At 43.3% G+C, this 22,500-nt stretch overlaps 2 protein-coding genes across 1 annotated transcript; both read right to left on the minus strand.

The window, feature by feature from the left end:
- Nucleotides 1-22,500, minus strand: part of LOC122871907 (NLR family CARD domain-containing protein 3-like) — a 752,187-nt gene that overhangs the window by 105,419 nt on the left and 624,268 nt on the right.
- On the minus strand, nucleotides 9,072-18,021 carry LOC122871965 (cyclin-dependent kinase 5 activator 1-like). Its single transcript, XM_044187609.1, has 3 exons — nucleotides 17,284-18,021; nucleotides 16,135-16,272; nucleotides 9,072-13,637 (listed from the first exon to the last, which is right to left on the minus strand). Exons 1-3 carry the CDS (start codon nucleotides 17,725-17,727, stop codon nucleotides 13,146-13,148), a joined length of 1,074 nt encoding a protein of 357 aa, XP_044043544.1. The 5' UTR covers nucleotides 17,728-18,021; the 3' UTR covers nucleotides 9,072-13,145.

A 22,500-nucleotide genomic window follows, 5' to 3' on the forward strand; every position in this document is an offset into this window, starting at 1 on the left:
CCTAACCTAACCCTTACCTCTTACCTCTTCCCCTAACCCACACCCCCTCCCTTCCTAACCTCTATCCCTTTACCAAATCCCACCCCCACCCTATTCCTAAAATTGATCCCTAAAGATATTAAAAAATGTTTATACATAGACTTAAAACCCATAAATATATTTCAATAAAAACTATTAATAATTCATGTTTTGGGATATACAATATTAAAATCGGTTTAATTCTGATTAAAAACTTATATTTAGCGACATACGAGGGGTTAAAAACAAGTGGACAAAATACAAATTGTAAAACACAGATACAAGTTAAGAACACAAACCAAAGTTAAAACAAGTTACAAGGGAGGGTATAAATAGAGTGCAGTGGCTTTTTCTTTCATTCTTGCTCTGACCATCGAACAGTCAACATCTCTGCCAATCTGCAAGCCTTTTCAGTTTTCTTTTAAGTTGTGCCTTTGCCTGAAGAAGACCCACAGTGGTGAAGCGTCGTAGCGTAGGCACACTTTATTATTAAAAAATACAAATATTATTTAGTTTGTTAAAAAAAAAAAAAAAAAAAAAAAAATATATTATTTAGTTTGTTAAAAAATTAAAAATATAAAAAATAAATATAATTTTAGTTCACAATTTAAAATTTGAGTTAAATTTTGATTTTTGTTTTAGATATTTTTATTTACTTTCGTATAGGGATTCTAAAAACAGCAACTTCATCATGAGTTTTGCTCATGATGATGGATGGACCGTGGTGCGCCACGGCAAAAGACGTCGTCGATCCTGAGCGGGATCGACAAAGACCATTTCAGGGTGGATATTACCACCAATCCGCCTTTGATAGAGGGGGTGGGGGTAGGGACTACCGGGGGAAGGACCGTGCACGTCCTGTCTCCCACTTTGCTGGGGTCAGGTTCAGTTCCCCCCCTAACCTAACCCTAACCTAACCCCTAACCCCTAACCCCTAACCTAACCTAACCCCTAACCCTAACCTAACCTAACCCCTAACTCAACCTAACCCTAAACCTAACCCTAAACCTAACCTAACCCTAACCCCTAACCCCTAACCTAACCTCTCCCACTTTGCTGGGGTCAGGTTCAGTTCCCCTACCTAACCTAACCCCTAACCTAAACCCTAACCCTAACCCTAACCCTAACCCTAACCCCTAACCCTAACCCCAACCTAACCCTAACCCTCTTTCACATCTTTACCACATACACACACACGAAGGTCGGCAACATAAAAGAAAAAGCGCCTCCGAATGGCGCCAAAACTGCCTCCCTACAGTCTGAACAGTCGGCATGGCGGCTGCCTTAAACTTGAAATTTCGTAACATTTACAACTAAAACTCTAAATTTGCACTACTAAGCACTTGAGCGAATTGGATCGCTTAAATAAGGCTTTAAACACATTATAGCTACACTGAACATGGCGGACTTGTGGTGAAAACAAGACGACATGAAACAGTAGCAAAAACAAATACATTTTACTTTAAACTAAACTCTCTGACACATTTACAGTTTGTACAAAACCTTTACACAACAATTTGAATTGTGTTTGGACCAAGTTTGAGTTAATAAAATAACTTTTAGTCATACCTGAGGAGGAGACGTGTCAGTGTCGCCACAGCTCGTTTAATTCTGAAGCGGCACCTGTGCTTCGTCCCGCTGGTCCCCACAGTAGCGCTTAGAGCGCCCTCTAGTGGTGCGGATGTACCCACAATAAAACACACAGTAGAAAATACAAAAAAATAATGGGGGTGTCTGTTTATCCATTTAGATGGAGCCTTTTCCAACCTACTACATATACAATATTAAAATCGGTTTAATTCTGATTAAAAACTTATATTTAGCGACATACGAGGGGTTAAAAAACAAGTGGACAAAATACAAATTGTAAAACACAGATACAAGTTAAGAACACAAACCAAAGTTAAAACAAGTTACAAGGGAAGGTATAAATAGAGTGCAGTGGCTTTTTCTTTCATTCTTGCTCTGACCATCGAACAGCCAACATCTCTGACGATCTGCAACCCTCTACCCTAACCTTGCCCCTTTTCCTTTTCCTTTTTGTGTATTTATTTATTCTTTTATTATATACAATTATGATTTATTACATGCATGTTTTTCTATTGAAGCACTTATTAATAATATTATTATTAATATAATTTTTTGCATCTTCTTTTGATTAGCACTTACCTTTTCTTTTAGCACTTACCGCCCTGCTGCAGTTCTGTTTGTCTGTTTTCCCCAACGCCCTTTACATCAAAATCTTTTTTAAATACCATGTTTTTATGATTACTTCAAGGACATGGTAAATTAAAGGGACATTGTGGGGTTTATTCTGGCCTCGCTGCTCTCCTGAATCAGGCCTGAGTGCTTCATTCCTATGATTCAGAGGTTGTGTCTCAAATCTCCCCGTTACAGGAGCATTAACTCGGAGCCCCCTTGCCTGCTCGACTATGTGGTCATTTACTCCATTTTTTAGTTATTTTAGTATTTTTGGGTTTTTTTCCCCAATTCCTTCCCTTTTTTTTGGGGGTTTAGAGCTTTATAAACCACAGAGTAGAAAAATGTTGATTTTATGAACTTATAATGCAAAGAACAACTAGTGCCAGTGCATTATAACTCCCTGTGGGGAGTTGACCCTTTCTTCACCTAACCCTAACCCTTCCCGGGATTGCTTAGCCCTAACCCTAACCCGGGGGAGTTACGGTGAAAAGGAGAGAAGGAGCCCTAAAAGGGAGAAAAGAAGACAAGACTCTATTGAAGTAGTTGATAACCAAAGAAATGGAAAATTAAACCTAAACTAGGATTGTAACTTAAAAGAAAGTACAAATAAAACAAAATATAACAGAGGACTAAACGAAAACCTAAAAGAGGGAAAGACAAACCTAAGATAAGGAAATAAAATGTGGTAACTTAAACTAAAGTACAGAAAGCACAAAATAGTGAGAGGCTAAGTTGGGGATTAGAAGTGCCCCGCTTAGTAACAGGCAGATGTCCCAGTCCGGCTCTGTCTTAGCCAGGGGACAACTCCAAACGGGAGCCCCATTTTGGCACATCAGTGGTATAGGCCCAGACAGGCCCCGCTGTAAGAAGGATAGGAGGCCCAAGCAGGCCCTACAATGTTCCGCCTTAGCCTGACGAAGAGCAAACAGTCTCGAAACGTAGCTACAAAGGCTGGAACCATTAGCAATATTTCCTCTGGATAATAGAGTCCAATTTTTTGAACCCCCAGTCCTTAACGGGATGGGATGACGTGTCTGTCTCTTTCTGTGTGGGGACGAGAGAGCCCAATTTTTCAGGGGGAGACGGGCCCCCACTCCCGATTGGGAGTCAGTCCATGGACCGTGCACTTCCTGGTGCCACTCTATGGTGCCATGGTTTAATTCCCTACCCTAACCCTGACTACCGGGGGAAGGACCGTGCACGTCCTGTCTCCCACTTTGCTGGGGGTCAGTTTCAGTTCCCCTACCCTAACCCTAACCCTTCCATAACCCTAACTCTAACCTTTCCCCTTTTCCTTTTCCCTAACCCCAAGTTTTCGTTTTTTACTTACCTGCTTTCCTTTGCCTACTTACGTTCCCATACTTAGCTACCTTGGTGGCATTTGATCCTCCTTATCTTTAGTTGGATTTGACCCAAACTTTCTCGTCTTCCCTTCTTTCCTGTCAGGTTCCAGCGAGATCTCAGTTACCTATAAGACATGTAAAAAAAACTCAATTAATTTTTCAACATGGGATTGGCTCGTAATTTTAAACTTTTAAACTGAGTATTGGTCAGAACCTTAGACAGACATTGCTGCAACAGGGCTATTCTGTTTGATAATTAATGGTTTACTTTATCTAATCTTTTGTGTGTTTGTGTATTTTTACAATTATATGTATATTATGATTTACTACATGCATGTCTTTTTCTATTGAAGCACTTATTAATATTTTTTTAATCTATCTTTGATTGATTAGCACTTACCGCCCTGCGGCAGTTCTGTTTGTCTGGTTTCCCCAATGCCCTTTACATTAGCACCTTTTTAAAAACTGCCTTTAACAATTATTTTACTGTCATGGTAAATAAAAGGGACATTATGGGATTTACTCTGGCCTTGCTGCTCTCCTGAATCATACCTGAGTACATAATTTCAATATTTTCTGTATCAAAACTACATGACAACACCCGTCTATATATTTCTATGAATTAATGGTGGTATCTCAAATCTCCTAGGTACAGGAGAACTAACTCTGAGCCCCCTTGCCTGTTAGACTACGTGGTCAGTTGCTCCATTTCTTGGTTATTTTAGTCCAAGACTATTTTGTTGTTTCCCCCAATTCTTTCCTTCTTTGGGCTTTTAGATCTTTTTATGAACCACATAGTAAAACCTGTTGATTTTAGGAACTTACTATGCAAAGATAAATTAATGCCAGTGCATTATAACTTCCTGTTGGGAGTTAACCCTTTCTTCACCTAACCCTAACCCTGGACATTTGAAACGCCTCCTCAAAAACTTACCCTCCCACTGGACAAGTAGTGATTAATTCCTACTTATGAGTTTGGGAAAGACGATTGAACATTTCTAGACAATACTTTCCACAAGAGATTTAATAATTATTTTTCTTCTTGGGTTGTGCATTTTTTGTCATAAAAAAATATTTTCCAAAAGACTTTTACACAGATTTATGACTTCCTACAGGATAAAAGACTGTTCGATGTTGACATTTAGGGTTCAAAATTACTGAGTATACCCATATCTTTGCTCAATTATCTGTTTAGGCCAGTCTATAATTTTTATCTAGTGAATATAGTGGAATTTGTGATCTTTCCTTCCTTTTTGGACCTACACTACATAAATTCCAAGCACTTTCATTGTTATCTGACAATTTGTAATCTGAACCAGCTTTTAATATTTACTGTAGGATGGGCTTTGAAGTCATATTCTTAAGTCTTCAACCACAAAGTCTTAATACAATTGTAACTTTATTCCTGATATAATAAATAATAATATAATAAAACTTTATTTATAGAGCACTTATCAAAACAAAGTACAAAGTGCTTCACAACAAGAAAAATAAAATAACACAGTGAATGACGAAATATAAAGAAATAAAACACATGAAATACAGAAAAGCAATAAAATAAACAGTAAAATAAACAGCCAGTTCACGTAAAATCAGGATATGCTTTCAGATAAAAATGTGTTTTGAGACGAGATTTAAACGAAGACTCTGACTCAGACAACCTAATTTCTTCGGGCAGGTTGTTCCAGAGCCTCGGGGCCCTGATGGCAAAAGCTCTGTCCCCTTTAGTTTTCATCCTGGACTCAGGAACAGACAGGAGACCCCTGCCCGAAGATCTCAATCTACGTGAAGGTTCATAAGGGATTACAAGGTCTAAAATATAGTCTGGGGCCAGGCCATGAAGAGCCTTAAAAGTAATCAACAAGATCTTAAAATCAATCCTAAAACCAACAGGGAGCCGATGTAAAGAGGCTAAAACAGGTGTTATGTGGTCGTACTTCTTGGTCCTGGTTAACAGCCTAGCAGCTGAGTTCTGTACAGTCTGATATCTGTCCTTCTTTGGATTTTTGATTTTTCCTTTGCAACAGCTCCCCCTTTTGGTAAATTTTCAACTACAACATATAGTCCAGTTTTGTATTATCAAAGCTCCCTGAGCCCTCCTGTCATATTTCTACCTCCAGTCTTTTCCGGAGGTTTTCTGATTGTTGGTTTACATTGTATGTGATCACAACCAACATTTCTCTTCACTTAATCTACCAGCACATCAGTAAGCACTATGGCTGTTATCTTGGCTTATCGTTTCCAATTGCTGACAGACCAGTCCGGTTTGGGTAAGTTACCAACCCCATTTTCTATCTTGTCTCCGCAGCCGACATCGAATCAGAGTAACCTTACGTTACAAGGAGCCTGTCAGTAACCAGATAACACAAAAAAATACTTTAAAATACTACAGGCAGTCCATCATGCTGAGATTTTGGAGAATGCATCACAAAAGGAGATGTTTCCACTGGGCATGATGCGACAAGTGAATAAATTGACAGCATTCATTAAACCATCTTCTCCTAATCTGGTAACTACAGATAAAGTAAAGCAGAACACTGCACAATGGATGCAAAATAATATGGTCATCCTGAGAGAGCATTATGATTCGGTGTTGGCTGCTGAATTGGAAAATGTGGGCCCCTTTCAACCAAAAGCTTTTGACAAAGCAGTCTTATGGGGGAAAACTAGATATAAGAGAAAGTTGACCAACTCTTCCATCGAGACTTGTAGATCCATGGTATTGAGCCACGTGTCACAGGATCCTCCTGCAGCTCCCCTACAACTGGATCCTAAAGAATTTCCACCTCTTCCAACACCAGCTCAGCCTGGCAGCCTTTCTTTGCTTTCTGTAATACCAGATAGTGTAGAGCCAAAGGGTTGTGCCTCTTTTCATCCCCCTCTACAGTGTTTTAGAAAGGGGCTTGACTTTCATCCCAACTCCGAAAATGTCCAATCACTTTGAACTAAGAAGGGATCTACATATGTACCATCGGCGTTTGAAATTGTTGGATCATTTCGGTTATGATAGGAAACAAGAATATACTCCATTTACAATACTTTCACAATGGAAACCTAAACTTTATTCCGTTTCTCTTCCAATTCAACATCTAATTTAGGAAGACTTAAGAACTTTCCGACAATTTAAACTTAGACCTGCCACCAAACATAATTTCAGTAGAGGTGAAAGACTAGCACTGAGCTCATTGTCAGCTAATCCTGATATTATTATTAAGGAAGTTGACAAAGGTGGTCAAATTTGTATTCAGGATAAAGTTAATTATTTGCGGGAGGCATATAGACAACTAAAAGATAATAAATATTACATCCCATTATCTTGCTCGCTCCAACCAGAGACTCAATTAATGGTGAGAGCTATAGTAGCGCGTTTACACGAGGAGGGTTATATCACAACTAAACAGACATATTTGTCTGGTCCCGATTTTGTTCAAACTTTGATATATTTTTTTTTATATTACTTGAAGTTAATTTGATACTTGGATGAATCTCTAATTTGAATCTTATGATCACTCTGTTTACCTACAATGGTGTGAAAAAGTGTTTGCCCCCCTTCTGATTTCTTATTTTTTTGCACAGATGTAATGGGGGACACACCTTCCAAAAAGTTCAACTTTTGTCCACAGAGTATTTTCCCAAAAGTCTTGATGATCCCCAAAACTGACCAAGTCCAACAGACAAAGTAAATTCCAAAATACAAGAATGGTCATGAATGCTTGACATGTAGGACAAAGACACAAGGGAAGCATACAGGCTATATGCACTCAGGTGAGGGGAGATAACAAGACACAGGTGAAACTAATCAGGGTGGGTCTGGAGGGCCATCAGGAGGCTGGGCCAAAGGGCTGGATGCTGGTGATGTAGATGGAGCCACTCAGGAGGATGACCAGACGTGCAGAGCCACTCAATAGGTCAAGCAGGAGGCTGAGCACATAGACAGAACCGCTCTGGAGGTCATGCTGGAGGCTGGCGACAAAGGTGGAACCCCTCTGGAGGTTGGACTAGAGGCCGGCGGTGAAGACAAAACCCTTCTGGAGGTCAGCAGCGAAGGTGGAACCCGTCTGGAGGTTGGGCTAGAGGCTGGCGGCGAAAGCTAAGCTCTTCAGGAGCTGGAGGTCGGCGACAGGACAGCAGGACTGGAGACCAGCGACAGGGCTGCAGAACTGGAGACCAGTGACAGGGCTGCAGGACTAGGAGGCAGACCTGATAGATGGATTGTAGAGCTGAGAGCTGGTGCAGCCAACGAAACAGGAGACTGCTGAAGCTTATCAGGATCAGGATGTTCCTCAGGAGGATCAGGAGACATCTGCAGCACAGGAGGAACAGTAGATGGCTGCAGCTCAGGCACTGAACATGGCTGGGGCCCAGCAGGAGCAGGTAGTTGCTGCGGCCCAGCAGGAGACTGCTGCATCTCAGGAACAGATATTGGAGACAGCTGGGGCTCAGCAGGAACAGGAGACTGCTGCAGCTCAAGAGCAGGAGGTGGCTGTGGCCCAACCGGGACAGGAGGTGGCTACGATCTAGCAGAGGCAGGGCAGAGCTGCTGCAATCTAGCAGAGGCAGAAACTGGTGACCTCCATGGCACAGGAACTGGTGAACACCATGGCGCAGGAACAGGTGTCGGCCAGGCAGCCTACTGGAGACCAGGAGCAGGAGTCAGCCGGGGCACCAACTAGAGACCAGGCAGGACTGGTGACAGCTCTGTGATGCTGGACAGCTGAGTCTCTGTGGCGCTAGGCAGCTAAGTCTCCGGGGTGCTGGGCCTGGGAAGAGCTGGGCAGCGGTGAGGATGAGGAGCTGGGCAGCTGAGAGGCACGATGTCGGCGGGAGCCACACTGTCTTCTGGAGGGCTTCCCAGAGGGTGGCTTGAGGACAGGATCAGGCAGGGAACTGGCTGGTTCTGTGCAAGCCAACTGGACAACTGCAGCTAGCAGTCTAGGTGTTGTCTGGGTCCAGAGCAAGGTCTAGCAGGAACGAGACCAGGGGGCCGGAAGAGATTGAGTATTGATCTCGTCGGGAGACCCGCTTTCTAGGAGGGGCCGTCTTAAAGGCTAGCTGGGTTCCCCAAAAGGGGGACTCCTGAAAATTGTCCGAGGTGGTATCAGGCAAAGGTGCTGACTGGAAGCTAGCAGGCAGGGATGAAGGCTGGTTCCTGGCAGACTGGAAACTAGCTGACTGAAATTCAGGCCGAGGTACAGGCAGAAGATTAGCAGACTGAGGTGAAGGCTTGAAAATAAATCTTATAACTCACTCAGGTAAAGAACTCCACAACCAAGGTTTAGCAAATGGTCACGAACCATGGCCATGGTCAGAGCTGCCTGCCTGGAATCTTCAAAGGTGGCGTTCCTCCAATCTTCCTTAAGCCACACCAGATCAAAAATTAAGTCACTAAGTTCAAAGTTGTCTGCTGGGTCCATATTATAGTCAGTTCATACTGTCACAGTTTGTCAAGCAGCGTGGCAGGGAAAACAAGGGATTGGACCTAAATGCAGACAACAGAGGCATAGCTGGTGAGGTTCAATGTTTTATTACAGAATTTATTACACAGAATCCAGGCAGGCAATGGTCACAGCCAGGGGAGCAGTCCAACAGAGGAAAACAAGTCCAAGGGAGCAATCCAGAAACAAAATCCAAAACTGACAGGCAGAAAGTCCAACAAGTAAATTCCAAAATACAAGAACGGGCAGGAATGCTTGACATTTAGAACAAAGATGAACTGACAAAGAAACAAAGGAAGCATACAGACTATATACACTCAGGTGAGGGGAGATAACTAGACACAGGTGAAACTAATCAGGGCAGGGCAGAAAATCAAAAATGGATGGAAATCACACAAAGACAGGAAGTAAAACTACAAGACACGAGGAGAAGAGTGTATGTCGAAATAAAACAGGAAATGCCTAAACCAAAACCTCAAACCATAACAGGGCTAAATGTTTTGTGTAATACACTGTATGTAAAAGGCAGTCAGTTGTCTGTAATGAGTTGTCTCAATATTAGGTGAGTTTACTGTGAAGTGACATTTCGCTTCATACAGAACAAAGGAGTAGAGTTAGTTATTTTTTCTATTTCACTGGTCACCCATACTTAAACTGAGTTCAAACTGTTTTTATATGCTTTTAATTCACTGATGTTTGTTATTGTGATTACAGAAGCAGCCTGTCCCACAGCCTCAGAGCAGAAGACGAGGACTCCTCCAGTGTTGACACTGGACTGTCTGCTGTACATGTCTTCTGTAAGTTCAAACTGTAACTCATCATGACAAAGTATTTACAGAGACTTGTGGTTCTGAGGTAATCAGCAGTTGTTTATTTTCTGTTGTTTTGTCTCTGAACTGAAACACTATGTTTTGGATTAAATTGTGAGTTAACGTGAGATTTTAGTTGTGAGAAAAGTGTAAGAATTTTGGACCTTTTTACATTTGGAGGGAATGGGAGGGGCACAAATGTCTAAATGATTGATGTTAATAAAGTCATAGTAAACATGTTCAACTTTCCAAAATCATCTGTCTATATCTTCTCAGTTTTAGTTTTCTATACTTTATATATTTTTATTAGACTGCTGTTTGTTATACTATGTGAAGAGTTCACATCTACACAAAATTACACTGCAGTGAGGACTTCCTGTTTGGTGAATAAAACGCCTTCACATCTCTTTCCATCTGAGAGGAGACGAAGATACTCGAGTGAAGGAATCGAGGAGACGAGTTAAAGGAAATCACTCGCTGGCTCTTTCACTTCATCTCTGTGTCTCTTTTTTCTCATCTCTAAATTTGATCTTATTTATGTTTATCTGTCTTTGTGTCTCTCTCCTTTTTCTGGAGCCTTTCCACACATTTATTCTTTAAACTCTCTCTCTCTGCAGCAAATGTGGACCAATCAGCAGCAAGCTGAGGTGCATCATGTGACCTCTGTCTCCGTTATTCACAAAAACTGGACAAGTGATGCGGCGAAGACTCCCTGCAGTGACACACACACACACACACACACACAGCTGCTGCAACACATCTGTGGTTTGGATTACACACTAACTCTGTCTCTTAGCAACAACTACAGTTTTAGTTGCCCACTGACAGTAGTGCTAAATTAAATATTAACCACGTGAACATTTCCTGTCCAATATTAAAAAGACCTCCATACAACCTGAGACTGGTCAACTGGTCAGACTGGTTAGACTGGTCAGAGAACTCTGCTATAGCTCTGTATCATTGCAGCTAAAGTTAAGGTAACGAGTCAAGGCTATTTATTATGACGTGCTGCAGTTGCAGCTGTGATTAGACTACAGACAATTAGTGTTACATTAAATACATGCCAGTGTCAACTGACATGGTTGAGTTGGCTGGGCGTTGTGATGAAGTTATTCCTGAACTCCTGAGGTGTTTAATAACACATCTGTCACATCTGAACCAGGTTCAAATCAGGCAGGAGTGTCTGACTTTACAACATTGTCTTCACCATTGTCTCGTGCTGTAAAGACCAGTCAGCCAGTCATAACCACAGCTGCAGTCATAACCACAGCTACATCGTAGAAAATGTTTCAGTCGTCGTCGTCTGGACGCTGTTTTCAGAATCAAGACGTTTCGGCTCCCATCCGGAAGTCATTCTCAATGTCAGTGACTTCCGGATGGTAGTCCAGATGACCACGACTGAAACCTTTTCTACGATAGGAGACTCCTGGACGAATGAGGGACTACACCGTCTAACCACAGTTACAGTCACAATCAACAGCTACAGTCATAACCACAGCTACAGTCAAAGTCATAACCACAGCTACAGTCACAATCAACAGCTACAGTCATAACCACAGCTACAGTCAAAGTCATAACCACAGCTACAGTCACAATCAACAGCTACAGTCATAACCACAGCTACAGTCACAATCAACAGCTACAGTCATAACCACAGCTACAGTCATAACCACAGCTACAGTCATAACCACAGCTACAGTCAAAGTCATAACCACAGCTACAGTCATAACCACAGCTACAGTCAAAGTCATAACCACAGCTACAGTCACAATCAACAGCTACAGTCATAACCACAGCTACAGTCATAACCACAGCTACAGTCACAATCAACAGCTACAGTCATAACCACAGCTACAGTCATAACCACAGCTACAGTCACAATCAACAGCTACAGTCATAACCACAGCTACAGTCATAACCACAGCTACAGTCATAACCACAGCTACAGTCACAATCAACAGCTACAGTCATAACCACAGCTACAGTCACAATCAACAGCTACAGTCATAACCACAGCTACAGTCATAACCACAGCTACAGTCATAACCACAGCTATAGTCATAACCACAGCTACAGTCATAACCACAGCTACAGTCACAATCAACAGCTACAGTCATAACCACAGCTACAGTCATAACCACAGCTACAGTCATAACCACAGCTATAGTCATAACTAGAGCTGCAACAATCAGTCAAATAATCAATTAGTCGCCCCCGGGCTCTGGGAAATTGTGATGAGCATTTTTCACAATTTTTTTATAGACTAAACGATTAATTGATTAATCGTGAAAATAATCAGCAGATTAATCGACAATGAAAATAATCATTAGTTGCAGCCCTAGTCATAACCACAGCTCCAGTCACAGAATGGGTTTTGTAGTTAGTGCAAATTTAAAAAGCTACTTTCACAGGAATTATACATTTCAGAATATTTTTTATACAGACATGAAAAAGTCAGTTTTGGATCTTAACTTTGACCAAATATGTAGTTACTGTGTTTTGGCTTAGTAGGTCAGAATAGAAGATAATATAATAGAAGACAACAGAAGACAGTACAATGATCAGGTGACAGTGAAGAGAGGAAATAAGAGGCGACAGACACTCCGGCGACTTGTGTTGTTTATGTCAGTGGTTTGATTTCTATATAAAAACAGTTGGCACAGTTCAGTTCACCTGACTGGTTTTACATTCAGCCTTCAGACAAGAAAACAGGAGACAGAAAACATCAAACTCACATCAACTGATCACCAGGTCACATGACCTGCTGTTTTTATAATGGCTGCTCTGTTTGTGTGATCAATCAGTCATTTAAGTGCAGCTGCTGAACTACATTTCCCATAATGCAGCATCCATCATAACAGCCAGATTAAAGCTGTGTATGTCAGAGGGTCAAGATGGAGACTGATGGTGTTTTTAAAGGCCCCCGCCACCACCACCAATGTAATAAATAAATAAATACCTTCCTGCAACACTGACACATTAAGCTTTCTTCAGCTATGCAACTAAATAAAATAAGGCTGGAGATTGTATGTAAGGTTGCCATGGTAACTCGTCTACATCCACAATGGTACGATCAGAAGATACTGTTGGTTTTGATTGACAGCATGCAGTTAAAGTGAGCTAGTGTCCACGTTTCAGTCTCCAGCAGGAGGTCAAAGGTCACGATCAATCCGACATCAGTCAGACATCTGACTGCTTGTCAGTCGCCATAGTAACAGCGTTAAAGCTGCAGGTGCAGTTGGTTTACATTCAGACCTCAGCGGGTCGACAGCTGCTGGGTGAGTCTCATTAACAAATACTGTGGTCTCCTCTCTCTCTCTTTTCTTTTTTCATCTCTCTTAACGATCCAGATCATCAATCCTGTTTCCTCCGTCGTTCTCTTTCTCCTCCTCCTTCCCACTCTCCTGCTTCTCCTTAATTTTCTGTCTCTCCTCCTCCTCCTCCCTCTCTTTCTCCTTTTCTTTCTCCTGCTTCTCTCTCTCTCTCTCCTCCTTTTCTTTCTCTCTCTCTCTCTCCCTCGCTCCTCCCTGGTTCTTCAGGTCCTGAAACACCTCGGTGAAGAAGTGTGGGTCGGCATTGATTCGCAGCATGTCAGCGCTCAGCCGGTCAATCAGCTCCAGCGCTCGCTCCCAGAATGCATCACGGCTGGACTCCACCAGGAAAGGTTTGAGGGGGTACGAGATCTCGTTGCCCAGGTAGGAGTAGCCCAGGTAGAGACAGGTGAGGAAGGTGGCGTGGAGCTCCTGCTCTGAAGATGTGTCCTCATCCACCGCCTCCCTGCACAGCAGGTACACGAAGACCAGACTTGCAGGACTGATAAAGCACTGGTCCTGCAGGGGGACAGGACAAGTAGTACTACAGGGAGAAGAGTACTAGTACTACAGAGACAGGACACAAGAGTACTACTTCTAACAAAGAGAGACACCACAGGACAGAAAAATTAGCACTACTACTGTGCAGTAATGTCTTATCTTTATTTATTTATACTATATTCATTTTGCTGACACTTTCGTCCAAAGTGACATACAGTTAATGCATTTATACTTAAATATAAAAAGATAGATGTCATCTAAAATTGGAGGCAAAGTGCCATCAATTTTAGATGAGAGCTACATAACGTTTTTTCAATATATCTGAAAATATAAAGAGTTGAAGTGCGAGGGTGGGACGTCAAGGTGTAGTCTGAAATTTGTTTTCAGCCTGTGGTGGAAAATGAGCAGTAACTCTGCTGTCCTGACTTCAGTCGGGTGCTCATTCAACCACAGTGAGACCAGAACAATCGTCCAGATGGAGTTTAGAGTTTGAGGTACTAGTTGCAGAGGTCTGGGGACGAGGTGCAGAGGTCTGGGGATGAGTTGCAGAGGTCTGGGACTAGGTCTGGGGACTAGTTGCAGAGGTCTGGGGACTAGGTCTGTTGCAGAGGTCTGGGACTAGGTCTGGGGACTAGTTGCAGAGGTCTGGGAACTAGGTCTGTTGCAGAGGTCTGGGACTAGGTCTGGGGACTAGTTGCAGAGGTCTGGGGACTAGGTCTGTTGCAGAGGTTTGAGGACGAGTTGCAGAGGTCTAGCGACTAGTTGCAGAGGTCTGAGACTAGGTCTGGGGACTAGTTGCAGAGGTCTGGGGATGAGTTGCATAGGTCTGGGGACGAGTTGCAGAAGTCTGGGGACGAGTTGCATAGGTCTGGGGACGAGTTGCATAGGTCTGGGGATGAGTTGCAGAAGTCTGGGGACGAGTTGCATAGGTCTGGGGACGAGTTGCAGAAGTCTGGGGACAAGTTGAATAGGTCTGGGGATGAGTTGCAGAGGTCTGGGGATGAGTTGCAGAGGTCTGGGGATGAGTTGCAGAGGTCTGAGACTAGGTCTGGGGACTAGTTGCAGAGGTCTGGGACTAGGTCTGGGGATGAGTTGCAGAGGTCTGGGGACTAGGTCTGTTGCAGAGGTCTGAGGACGAGTTGCAGAGGTCTAGCGACTAGTTGCAGAGGTCTGGGACTAGGTCTGGGGACTAGTTGCAGAGGTCTGGGACTAGGTCTGGGGACTAGTTGCAGAGGTCTGGGGACTAGGTCTGTTGCAGAGGTCTGAGGACGAGTTGCAGAGGTCTAGCGACTAGTTGCAGAGGTCTGGGACTAGATCTGGGGACTAGTTGCAGAGGTCTGGGGATGAGTTGCAGAGGTCTGAGACTAGGTCTGGGGACTAGTTGCAGAGTTCTGGGGTCTAGGTCTGGCGACTAGTTGCAGAGGTCTGGGACTAGATCTGGGGACTAGTTGCAGAGGACTGGGGACAAGGTCTGGGGACTAGTTGTAGAGGTCTAGGGACTAGGTCTGGGACTGGTTGCAGAGGTCTGGGGACAAGTTGCAGAGGACTGGGGACGAGTTGCAGAGGTCTGGGGACTGGTTGCAGAGGTCTGGGACTAGGTCTGGGGACTAGTTGCAGAGGTCTGGGGACTGGTTGCAGAGGTCTGGGACTAGGTCTGGGGACTAGTTGCAGAGGTCTGGGACCAGGTCTGGGGACTGGTTGCAGAGGTTTGGGGACTAGTTGCAGAGGACTGGGGACTGGTTGCAGAGGTCTGGGACTAGGTCTGGGGACTAGTTGCAGAGGACTGGGGACTGGTTGCAGAGGTCTGGGACCTGGTTGCAGAGGTCTGGGACTAGGTCTGGGGACTAATTGCAGAGGACTGGGGACTGGTTGCAGAGGTCTGGGACCAGGTCTGGGGACTAGTTGCAGAGGACTGGGGACTGGTTGCAGAGGTCTGGGACCTGTTTGCAGAGGTCTGGGACTAGGTCTGGGGACTAGGTGCAGAGGACTGGGGACTGGTTGCAGAGGTCTGGGACCTGTTTGCAGAGGTCTGGGACTAGGTCTGGGGACTAGGTGCAGAGGACTGGGGACTAGTTGCAGAGGTCTGGGACCTGTTTGCAGAGGTCTGGGACTAGGTCTGGGGACTAGGTGCAGAGGACTGGGGACTAGTTGCAGAGGTCTGGGACCTGTTTGCAGAGGTCTGGGACTAGGTCTGGGGACTAGGTGCAGAGGACTGGGGACTGGTTGCAGAGGTCTGGGGACTAGTTGCAGAGGTCTGGGGACTGGTTGCAGAGGTTTGGGACTAGATCTGGGGACTGGTTGCAGAGGTCTGGGGACTAGTTGCAGAGGACTGGGGACTGGTTGCAGAGGTCTGGGGACTGGTTGCAGAGGTTTGGGACTAGATCTGGGGACTGGTTGCAGAGGTCTGGGGACTAGTTGCAGAGGTCTGGGACCAGGTCTGGGGACTTGTTTGAAGTCTTTTTGCTGTTAACTGTTTTTCTAAATGGTGACAGTTACCACACACACAAACACTGACCTGCCAGCCCTGAACCAGCAGCGCTCTGTCGACGTTTCTGAACCACAGCACGATCTGATTGGACGACAGCTCCTTCAGTTTGACACAACGACGACACAGAAAGTCAGAAAGACAACGAAGGAGCTCACCTGTAGATGCCTGCAGAGGAGAGGAGAACTCAGTCATGGCATCACTGTTATAGAAAATATAACTTGAACAGTTAAATAAATAAAATATGAAGTTTGGTGATTTTTTAAATACTGAGTTTGGTTGGTGGAGTTCTGCAAGCAGCTTTAAACGTTTCACCAACGAGTAGAAACAACTGACGAGAATCAATATTGTTATTATAAAGAAACCTACAATTTATGAAATCACTGATTTTATCAAAAACCGTTAAAATGTTTAAAACTGCCAACTTGTTTTTATTTTGTTAAAATTTCACCAAATTCACTGTAGTCCATCTTTACACCTGATGGAGTCAGTCACCTGATAAACATTTTCTTAAATTTTATCTTCTTTACTTTATGTATTTGTTTTGACAAAAAATCTAGTTTCCCATGAATGAAAATCCACCAAATTTAAGAGAAACATCTGAATCAGAAAGAACTGCAGGATAAACTCTCCTGATGGTGTCGCCATAGTAACCATCTGAAATGTAAAACTTTATTTTATTCAAAAACCTTCATGTGATGACAAATCTCTCTCTGCAAAACTCACTTCAGAAATATTTGTCCAGAGTCTTTAGATGCAGCTTCTATTATTTTAATTATTTCAATTTTAGTTGCTTATGTTCGGTGTGGGTGAATATATATATATATATATATATATATATATATATAAATATAGGTTATATATATATATATATATATATATAAAAGGTTTTTTATATATATATATATATATATATGTTATATAATATATACATGTGTGTATATAACATATATATATTATATACACACATGTATATATTATATAATATATATATATATTATATACACACATGTATATATTATATAACATATTTCAACAATACACGTCATCAGGCTTTTAAAGCCTCTGATGTCACTGATGATGATGATTTTTGTTTTATTAGTTTTTGGTGTTAAAGGATTTTACAGGTGATATCTTTAATTTACTGTGCCTCTCACACACACGCGCGCGCACACCGACCTGCACCACCACCCTCCGGGGTGAGATGATCAGCTCCGGCCTGCCCTGGTTCTGGTTCTGGTTCTGGGTCTGGGTCTGGGTGTGTTCCGGCACGGTGGGTACGGGTACCGGGATGGGTCCGTGTCTGTGTCCGGCCTTCAGCACTCTGTGGCGGCTGTCGGTGTCCGCCTGCTCCCGCTGCACGTGCCCGGGATCGGACACCGCGGGCTTCACCTTCTTCCCGCCCTTCCTTTTGGCTCGCGCGGCCACGAGGCGTTTCTTCCAACTAAGCGCGTGCAGCAGCACCGGGTGCCGCTGCTTCTTCTTCTTCTTCTTCTTCCCGTCCTTCTCCTCTTCCTCTTCGCGAGGCTCCAGCGGCTTCTGCACCGCGAGCTCAGCGAGCTTCTCCGGCCCGCGAGCCGCATTTTTCCGCGAGCCCGGAGACAGAGACAGCACCGTTCCCATGACGACAACCGGACCGACCGGCGCGAGCCTCTCTCTGCAGCAGCGGAGGAGGAGCTGTCTGTCCGTCCGTCTGTCTGTCCGGTCCGACCGTTAAAACGTTAAAAATAAAAATCCATCATGGAGACGAAACAGAAATCTGTCTACAGCTCCATCACTCCTCCACCCGTCTGTCCTGCAGTCTGTCTGTCTGTCGGTCCTGGAGGGTCGGTCTCCTGTGTCCCCCTCTCCACCTGTCTGTCTCTCCACCTGTCTCTCTCTCTGTGACGCAGCCTGGTGGAGTGAATCAGAGGGGGCGGGGCTCCTGCAGAGACTCTGTCCGCGGTGCTGAAACAGATTAAAGCTGCAGTGAAGAAGATTCAAGGATCATTATCATTATTATTATTATTATTATTATTATTATCATTATTATTATTATTATTATGAAACACTGATTTATCTGTTCAAGCCTACAACATATACCGAATCGATGCGGCAGAACCAAATCGTCTTTTTTATTCCACGCATTCTTCTGTCTTGTTAAACCCTGGCGCCTACATTACCCACAGTGCACCTCTCCCTCTGACAGTTGGGGGTGTTATGCTAGTAGCGGCTAATGTAGCCTGCAGCAGAGACGAGCAACAGCTGCAGAGGCCTGCTGAGCTCACCTCTTTCTGGCGCCACGCCAACACTTGTTTCGTCTTCTAACTTGTAGTCTTCAGCCCCGACCGACGCCGACTCGAGTGACATCACTTGAGGACATTTATCAGACTTCGCACAGCTGCCTCTGAGACGCTGAAGGCTTCGTACTGCTTTTAAAACGTGGCCGTGCAGCAAACTCTTGTCTGGCTCTGTCAGTTGGCGACGCCAAGCTACAAAGTAGGCTACAGAAATTCGCCAGATGTTTCCAAATAACGTTTCCATTCCCTTCACTGTGCTATGTGTATCTATGGAAACCCGTAATTATGTCTATTGATACACCATAATAGTTTGATCAGTTATCTGGTTAATGTTTAACATCAAAATTAAATGAAATGAGAGGCATCATTATAAGTGTGATGATGCCTCTCACATTTCATTTCACTTCGTATCGTTACATAAACATTCAGCAGTGTGATTGTTTGTGTGCTAGTGAGCCGTAACTATTCCACAAGCACCTTTCAGTCGGAAAATATATGAGCCGACTCCAATCTCAAATCAAATGTGATTGTGTATAAATGTGAATGTAAAATCGCTGCGGTGGACACGACTGCGGCGGCGCGCACACTCTGCCTCCTCACCTCGACTCACCTGGCTCATCTTCACCACCTGCACACCTGGACTGTGTAAATCAGCAAAGTCTGGAAATAAAGCCAGCGACATCTCGCACAGTCGCTCCTCTATATCTTCATTATCCGTCCTAATCATGACGCAGGACAAGCACAACAAAACCCACATTAAAAAAAATGCATTCACCTGTTAAACGTCCACCTTCAGATGATATTCCCGGGGCGGGGCTGAGTGACGCGATCGTTTTGTCGAGGTGTGAAGTGACCAGTGTCCTGGTAACATAAAAACACTGCAGTGACACCTGTGCGTAATGCTGCATGACGGATGTGCTGCCACTGCAGAGGACAACGCGAAGGGAAGGGACAGAAGAGAACGAGTGTTCAGGGACCACGGAGATTTCCTGGCCCATGATGACCACTGGATAATACGCCGATCTGGATTCAATAGAGCCGTGCTCTTGGATCTATGTGCTGAACTGAGTCCAGCATTAGACAGACCAGCCCGACGGAACCGCGCCCTTTTTAAACTTACTTTACAGAGAAAGTGCACTCTGTCAGGGCCAAATATTGTCCTGTACGACTCTCATGATGTTGAGTCCCCAGAACAAGACACCACCTTCATCCCGGTTTCCCTTACCAACATTATATGTAGCTCACATGAAGGAGTCACTTTGTCCGCTGGATGAAATGCCAGCAAAGCTTTTAATTAATGCAACTGAAACAATTGGGCCCTGGTTGCGATCACTAACAGCTCTCCATCCTTGGGCTGCGTCCCTGAGGACTTGAAAACTGCTAGTGTTCAGCCAGTCCTAAAAAAAGCCTGCGCTTGACCACATGGTTCTTGAAAATTAGACTATTTTCAAAATTACCTTTTATCTCCAAAATATTTGAAAAAACTGTGGCTAAGCAACTTCTTGCTGCTGTGGAAGATAACAATATCTTGCCTTCTTAAAGTCACTAATGACCTTTCCCCTTATTGATCAATAAAGTCTTTCTGATTCTGATTTAATGACCAATGATGCTGGCATGTGTTCCATTCTTGTACTGCTTGAGTGAGTGCTGCTTTTGACACGATCAATCATGGCACTTTATTGGACAGACTGAGGAAATGGGTGGGCATATCGGGAACAGTACTGAGTTGGATCAAATCTTATCTTTCAGAGAGGAAATTCTGGGTGTCCATTAACAACAATAGGTCGTCATTTGCTACTGTCATGTATGGGGTACCTCAAGGGTCAATTTTGGGACCAATTTTATTCTCTCTTTATATGGTCCCACAAGGTAATATAATTCATAGACATGGTGTTTCCTTTCACTGTTATGCTGACGACACACAGTTGTACGTCCTTGTTAAGCCCACTGACCTGAGTAAGCTGAGTTCTTTACAGGAGTGCCTAGTAGATGTAAGAAACTGGATGTCAAATAACTTTCTTCAGTTGAACTGAGCCAGAACAGAAATCCTGGCCATTGGCTCCAGGAACACAAACACCTGTCTGAGGACATGAAGCCAGCTGCTGGAAATCTTGGCGTCTTGTTTGACTGTAATCTAAGCTTTAAGCAGCACGTTACAAAACGTTGCCAGAATTCGTCAAAGGTTAAGTTTTAAAGAGACAGAAACTATTTTAATGCTTTTATCTCATCACGCCTGGATCACTGTAACAGCCTTTTTACGTGCCTAAACAGAAAAACTGTAGACCGGCTACAGACCGTACAGAACTCAGCTGTAAACAGGTTTGAACACATCGCCCCGGTATTCGCCTCTTTACACTGGCGTCCGATACGTTTTAGAATGGATTTTGGTGCTTTTAAGTCACTAAGTGGTCTGACTCCTCCGTATATCTCAGATCTTTTATCCCCGTGCGACCCTGCTCGCACCTCGAGGTCCTCTGGCAGGGGCCTTTAAGTGTTCCAGACTCTCGGCTGAAGACTAAGGGGGGCAGAGCCCCGAGACTCTGGATCTCGCTGCCCGAGGAAATGCGTCAGGCTGAGTCAGAGTCTGTTAAATCTAAGCTGAAAACGTAGTTTTATCGCACCGCCTTCCCTGATTTCATCTGATCCTAGTTTGTGCTTTCTAACCTCCACCTCACAAGCACCTTATAAATCTGGACCCTAACTTCATCTTTTTCCTGTCTGTCTGACTCTGGATCAGCATTTATAAATAACGTGTAAAATAAAAACTTTAAACTTTAAACTTGTTTATCTGAGCTTTTCCTTTGTGTTGTTCAGCGTTGTTTAGTTGTGGAGTCTGCAGACTGACAGTTTTATATGTCCAGTGTGAACGCACCACATGTTTATCATTAGTGTGTTTTTTGTGATTTGAAGCTGTTTTTCTGTCTGCACACAGAAGATGAAACCTTTGTCCCAGAGTAATATATATATAATATTATTATTATGCAATATGAGCAGTTAGTTATTACTGTTTTGGTGGTTACAGATAATAAAGGAGGTGCTTTAATGTGTTAAAGAAACAGATCAACAGGTTTTCTGTGTGCAGCTGTTCATGCTGGTCAAATTAATAGTCACACACAGTGTTCAGTCTTGTTTTTAAATGATTTGTTTCCGTTCATTATTTATTACATGGTGTGTATTAGTGGGTAAACTATATTCTGAATTATTACTTTGTAAACCATCATTTACTGAATATTTCCTAACTGAAGCAGTTGAGGGGTGAACGCTGCCACCTGCTGGAGGAAATAAGGACTGTTTGTTCAATAACTGAACTCAGTTTGTTCATTTATGAAAACACATTCAATATTCTACATAGTTCATGTTTAAACTAGCTGTATAAATAAAGTTGCATCTGTGTTTCATAATCTACTGCTTAAACATCACGTGAAGCTTCAGTGAATGAAATTCAGCATTTCCTGTGAATGTTTCACAATAAAAGGCCTTCCAGAGGAGAAATGTCTCTGCTACCTGAACAACTGGAAGGCTTTTATTGTGTAGAGTTTACAGGAAACAAAAGTGATGTCAGCAGCCAGAGGAAGTTATTAAATAAGATCAAATCTACTTAAAAACAGAAGATATTAGAAATTCATGACAGGAAACTAAAGACAGTTGCCATGGCTACTCTATTGTGTCATTCAGAAAAATAAACTACATACAAGCAAACAAACAAACTACAAACACCATTTTTAAATCAAATTTGGAATCTACTCAGATGTGTTTTATTGGATGAGCAGATGTTTCTCATATCTGTTTCTCAGTTTGTACTTGTGTTGCTTCTACGGGTGTAAATTATTCACGTTAAATGTCAATAATTAAACAAATAAACAAAGGCCCTGCCCATTATGAAAGATTATCACCTAAAACAACAGTAATAAATACCATGACTACTTCTAGTGCAACTGCATTACAACTACTGCCAGTAGTGGAAGTAGTACAGCTGCTGCTTGTTATTGTTGTTATTATAAAAACATATCCAAACATACTTACCACAAACATGTCAGAGGACTCTCAGCGCACAGTTTCTACCTTCAGACCATCAGCCTCCTGAATCAGTCAGAATAAACTTTATTGACCAAACTCT

Source organism: Siniperca chuatsi, linkage group LG24 (assembly GCF_020085105.1).
Source record: "Siniperca chuatsi isolate FFG_IHB_CAS linkage group LG24, ASM2008510v1, whole genome shotgun sequence".
In the NCBI taxonomy this organism is placed as follows: Eukaryota; Metazoa; Chordata; class Actinopteri; order Centrarchiformes; family Sinipercidae; genus Siniperca; species Siniperca chuatsi.